General features: G+C 52.9%; 1 protein-coding gene across 1 annotated transcript; it reads right to left on the bottom strand.

Moving 5' to 3' along the window:
* Positions 1 to 3,020: 3,020 nt before the first annotated feature.
* SOWAHD (sosondowah ankyrin repeat domain family member D) lies at positions 3,021 to 5,250 on the bottom strand. Its single transcript, XM_055564383.1, has one exon. It carries the CDS (start codon positions 5,237 to 5,239, stop codon positions 4,277 to 4,279), a length of 963 nt encoding a protein of 320 aa, XP_055420358.1. The 5' UTR covers positions 5,240 to 5,250; the 3' UTR covers positions 3,021 to 4,276.
* Positions 5,251 to 6,010: the final 760 nt, after the last annotated feature.

Genomic DNA, 6,010 nt, shown 5'->3' with positions numbered 1-6,010 from the left:
GCCAATGGCTTGATGTGAGGCATGCGGAGTTTTCAGCATGGGAGTTTGTCCCCTGCAGCCAAACCTCAATTTTACATGGAGGAGGTAGGCTAAGCAACATCACATGATGAAAAAAATTTGTGGGAAGAATAGCTGACGATAGGAAAAAACTCTAGAAAGCTGCTTTCAAATCTTCCAGCTGACTTGGTTTTCATTCTGGACAGAATAGGGCAGATGCTTGTCTTAGGTCCCTGAATCTATAGTTAAGATTCTGAGGTTCAGACTTTTCCTATGAAGAACGGACTACTGTTAGAAGTGTCCTTTGGATGTGGGACAAAGTTACATGCCAATCTTCTTTCTAAGCCCTGTGGCAGGAAGGGAAGGCCTTCACCCTGCCAGCCTTCACCAAGCCCAACCCACCTTGGGAGAGGCTGTGAAGCAGAAACCACCATCCTGCATCAGTTAGCTAATTTGCATCTAGAAAATGGGCATGGGGGTGGAGGAGGGTTATACCAGGTGCCCATGCCAAATGCCACAAGCCAGGAGATACTTGCCCTTTCACTGCAGACATCAAAGAAGTTCCTTTACATTTTTTCTTTTTCTTTGGCTGTGGCGCACAGCTTGTAAAATCTTAATACCCCGACCAAGGATCAAACCCAGGACCCTGCAGTGAAAGCACTGAGTTCTAATCACTGGACCACCAGGGAAGTCCCAAAGAAGTTCATTTAAAAGATGAAAAATTAACGCATATATATGGAATCTAGAAAGATGTTACTAATGAGCCTACTTGCAGGGCAGCAGTGGAGACACAGACATGCAGAACAGACTTGTGGACACGGAGGGGGAAGGAGAGGGTGGGAAGAACTGAAAGAGTAGTGTGTGAAGTGTGTGAAATAGATAGCCAGTGGGGATTTGCTGTTTGACTCAGGAAGCTCAAACTGGTGCTCTGTGACAACCTAGAGGAGTAGGATGGAGAGGAAGGTTCAAGAGGGAGGGGACATATGTATACCTATGGCTGATTCATGTTGATGTATGGCAGAGACCATCACAATATTGTAAAGTAATTATCCTACAATTAAAAATAAATTTTTTTTAAAAGAAATGCTACATTCAGAAGAACTATACATAAAACGTCTTAATGACCCAGATAACCACTATGGTGTGATCACTCACCTAGAGTTAGACATCCTGGAGTGTGAAGTCAAGTGGGTCTTAGGAAGCATTATTTTGAACAAAGCTAATGAAGGTGACAGAATTCCATCAGAGCTATTTAAAATCCTAAAAGATGATGCTGTGAAAGTGCTGCAACTCAATATGCCAGCAAAATTGGAAAACTCAGCAATGGCCACAGGACTAGAAAAAGTCAGTTTTCATTCCAATCCCAAAGAAAGGCAATGTGAAAGAATGTTCAAATTACAGTACAATTGTGCTCATTTCACATGCTAGCAAGGTGATGCTCAAAATGCTCCAAGCTAGGCTTCAACAGCATGTGAACTGAGAACTTCCAGATGTACAAGCTGGATTTAGAGAAGGTGGAGGAATCAGAGATCGAATTGCCAACATCTGTTGGATCATAGAAAAAGCAAGGGAATTCCCAAAAAACTTCTGCTTCATTGATTATGCTAAAGTCTTTGACAGTGTGGATTACAACAAACTGTGGAAAATTCTTAAAGAGATGGGAATACCAGACCACCTTACCTGTCTCCTGAAAAATCTGTATGCAGGACAAGAAGCAACAGTTAGAACCCAACATGGAACAACGGACTGGTTCCAAATTGGGAAAGGAGTACGTCAAGCTTGTATATTGTCACCCTGCTTATTTAACTTACACGCAGAGTACATCATGTGAAATGCCGGGCTGGATGAATTCCAAGCTGGAATCAAGATTGCTGACAGACATATCAGCAACCTCAGATATGCAGATGATCCCACTCTAATGGCAGAGAGTGAAGAGGAACTATAGAGCCTCTGGATGAGGGTGAAAAAGAAGAGTGAAAAAGCTGGCTTAAAACTCACATTCAAAAACCCAAGATGATGGCATCTGGTCCCATCACTTCATGGCAAATAGATGGGGAAAAAGTGGAAAGTGACAGAATTTATTTTCTTGTGCTCCAAAATCACTGCATATGGTGACTACAGCCACAAAATTAAAAGACACTTGCTCCTTTGCCGACAAAAGTTCGTATAGTCAAAGCTATGGTTTTTCCAGTAGTCATGTATGAATGTGAGAGTTGGACCATAAAGAAGGCTGAGCACTGAAGAATTGATGCTTTCAAATTGTGGTGCTGGAGAAAACTTGAGAGTCCCTTAGATAGCAAGGAAATCAAACCAGTCAATCCTAAAGGAAATCAACCTTGAATATTCATTGGAAGTAATTCATTGGAAGGACTGATGTTGAAGCTGAAACTCCAATACTTTGCCCACCTGATGGAAGAGTCAACTCACTGGAAAAGACCCTGATGCTGGGAAAGATTGAAGGCAGGAGGAGAAGGGAGTGACAGGGATGAGATGATTGGATGGTATCACCAAGTCAACAGACAGGTGTTTGAGCAATCTCTGGGAGACAGTGAAGGGCAGAGAAGCCTAGTGTTCTGCAGTCCATGGGGTTGCAAAGAGTTGGACACAACTTAGTGATTGAACAACAGCAACGTTGTGTAAATGTTTAAGGTATAGTTACTAGAGACATGGGGCAGACTGAGAATAAATAGGAAGGATTTGGATCATTTCATGGATAAGAGTCTAATGGGTTATTAAGGGCAGGTGGGAACGTTTTGAGCTGAGAAGAGGCAAACAGGCCTGCCAAGCAGAGATGGAAACCTGGATGGATGCACTCAGGGTGGTGTCTCTGGGCTGTGTGGGGTGGTGACTCAGTTCCTCCCTGGCCTTCAAGGACTGGGATGGGAGGGCTAAGGATATAGCAGTCCATTGCAAGGGCCACCCAAGCCTCCAGGGATACAGCGTTATTTCAAAAATCTGCTGTTCTCAGAAACAGCATGGATTTCCAGCCACCCACTACTTCTCCGTCCATTCAGCTCCAATCAAGCCACCCTCCTGTATTCTACTCAATTCACAGTATTTCTAAATGGGAGCAATTTTCCAAACTATAACTTATATATTAAATAAAATTAAAAGAAATCCACAATGCTGATGATTAAAGCCCTCTCTTGGAGACAAGTGCCAAGGGGTGTGTCTCATTGGAGGGCAGAAGTCAAGGTAAATTACATGACTCACCAGGAAATATTAGAAAAAAATATTTGGAAGCTTTTTCCTTTTACTTCCCCTCTGCTTCCTTCATGGAGAAGGAAATGGCAACCCACTCCAGTATTCTGGCCTGGAGGATTCCATGGACTGAAAGCCTGGCAGGCTATAGTCCACAGGGTTGCAAAGAGTTGGACACGACTGAGCAACACACACACACACACACACACACACACACCTCCCTGCAGACAGCTCCTCTGGACTGAGACTCACAGGAGGCCAGACCTAGATGCCAAAGAGTCTGGGAGACAGGTAAACAGTGTGTCTCTACTCAGAGCCAAGGTGAAAGTAGCTCCTTTGGTGTACAGCTTGGCCACTTTCTCTGAGAGTGAGGTCCAGAGTCTGTTCTGGATTGCTAGCTCACGGCCGCGGGTTGGTGACCTCCACCCTGCAAACACCGGGAGCTTCTCCCTTGGTGGTTAATGAAAAAAAAAAAAAAAAAAAGTCACTCAAATGACAGCTTTGTCATGTGAAAGGAAAGCATTCCGTTTTAATATGCTAAAGAAGTCATTGGGGATACATTAGAAAGGGTCCCCTACTGGTAAGCCCTGCTTGTCTCCGGGAGCAGGTTGACAAGGGCTGGTTCATCCCCCAAAATAACTTGTTAATAGCTAAGTCAGGCCTGCAGTTAGACTTCCTCTGCATCACTGGTTTACAGTCTTATCTCATTCTTCTAGCAAATGTTTCCGAATAAACCCAGAGCTTCTGCCTGCCAAGAAATGGCTACTGGAAGCATAACTTTCCTTGTCCCAAGCTTCTGCACCGAACTCCTAAATCCTGTAGTTTGGGGACTTGGCATAAGGACCGCTTGGTGCCTGGTTCCAGCGTCTCTTGGCCGGTGTAGTAGGAGACCTGCGACAGGTGCCTGAGACCCACACCAAGGGGGTCTACTCCTGGCAGGCCCAGCGCCCATGGCTGCGGCTCGAGCTGAGTCCCGGGCGCCTCCCTTTGGAGGGGGGCGGCAGGTCGCGGGACCACCCGGGACAGAGGCCTCGCCGCAGCGTCGGGGTCCCTCCACGCTCTCCAGTCTCCGTCGCCTTCAACGGTCCTGGAAGAAGGGGAACATATGGCGGAGGAGGCCTTGAATTTGCGCCACCCGGCTGCCCACGGAGTCTTTCCCCTTGGCTGGCGCCGCCGCCGCTCTGGCCGTCTTCTCCACGACCTGCGCGCCCACTGCGCTCGGGGCGCGTCTCAGCGTCCACCCGGCGGCGCTGCTGCTGTTGTTGTTGGCATTGTTAGGGTCCCGGTCTCGGCCGCTTGCCCTCTCCCAGTCCTCGGCCCCCGACAGCTCCCGCAGGCTCCAGGGCGCGTCGGGCCTCAGGTAGTGACAGGGCCGGTGGCCGCTGTGGTCGCGGCGCGTGGGGTCAGCCCCCAAGGCGCCCACCAGCACCTTGATGACCATCTCGTGGCCCTGCAGGGCCGCCAGGTGGAGGGGCGTGAGGCCGCCGCTACCCGGGGCGCTCACGTCGAGCCGCAGCCCCTGGCGCTGGGCGAAGTCGTGCACTAGGATGAGTTCCTCGTGGCGCCCGTGCTTGGCCAGCCAGTGCAGCACCGAGTAGCCCGTGATCGGGTCGCCCCGCAGCAGCAGCCCCGGCTCGGCTTCCAGCAGCTCCTGCAGCGCCTCAAAGCGGCCTTCGGCGGCCGCCAGTATCCACGCGTGCTCCCGGGGCTCCAGGCACAGCCTGCTACCGCCCGGTCCGTTCGGCCCGCCAGGGGACTGCTCCTCCAGGCGCTCCTCCGACAACCACCCGGCGGGAGCCGCCCCCTGCAGCCCCAGCAGCTCCAGCCGCGCTCCCCGCCGGCGCGCCGACCCCGTTCCCGAGGGCATTAGCGCGCCAAGTAAAGGGGGCTCCCTGGAGGCGGTGGCGTTGCCCCGGTACCTGCTCAGGTTGCCGGCGTCCACTCTCGAGGGGCGGGGCTGCGGGGCGCTCCTCGGGCTCAGCTTGGTCGGTGCGAAGGAGGCCTTGGGGGCCGGCTTGGCGGCCCCTCGGGGCTCGGCCATAGTCCGGCCGCCACGGCGGTCCCAATGTCTAGCGTCGGCTGCCCTTCCCGGGCCCCACCGAGAGGAACTGGCGCTGGCTTTGGGGAAGGAAGCTGCTTGAGCAATTGAGCTCGGAGGGAGGGAGCGAAGGAAGGGAGGAGAGGGAGGGAGAGCGCCAGTGATCCGAGGGAGGGCCCGGGCGTTGCGGGGGTGGGGGCGACGCGGAGGGGTGGGAGCTCCGGCCCGGCCCCCAGGACGAGCCCCTCTCCAGAGCCCGGGGTGCAGCCGCCGCCTCGGTCCCCCCAGGTTTCGGGCGTCCCCGCCCCAAACGGCCAGGTGAGCTGGCGGCCACACCTCCCGAACGGCTAGGGCAACCTTGGGGCGGGCGCGGGGGCGGGCTGCGAGCGGGCTCCGAGAGCCGCCCGGAGCCGCCCGCTTGCCCCAAACGCCGCGTTCTCTGCATCCCCACAGCTACCGGGGTGAGGAGGATCCAGGGAACCCCCTCGCCGGCGAACTGAGCTCGGCTTCCAGCCAAGGCCTCCGGGAGCGTGATCCTTAAGGCTCGCTCCCCGCCCCTTCCTTCGTCCTTCCCTCTTATCTCCTCAGAAGTCTCCGTGCACTTTGTCCTTGAGCCGCCTTTGTCCCGCGCCTCGCATTCGGGGAGGTGGCCTGGCTGCCCCGTGTGACTAGGGTTCCCTCGCACTCCCCTTTTGTGCCTTGACCCCTTCCCGCAGTTGCCCCGGATTCCTGCAGAGAAACTCGAGAAAGGGTCCAGGCGGGAGCCCTTTCAGG

Source organism: Bubalus kerabau, chromosome X, assembly GCF_029407905.1.
Source record: "Bubalus kerabau isolate K-KA32 ecotype Philippines breed swamp buffalo chromosome X, PCC_UOA_SB_1v2, whole genome shotgun sequence".
In the NCBI taxonomy this organism is placed as follows: domain Eukaryota; kingdom Metazoa; phylum Chordata; class Mammalia; order Artiodactyla; family Bovidae; genus Bubalus; species Bubalus kerabau.
This window is presented reverse-complemented; position numbering and strand designations above follow the sequence as displayed.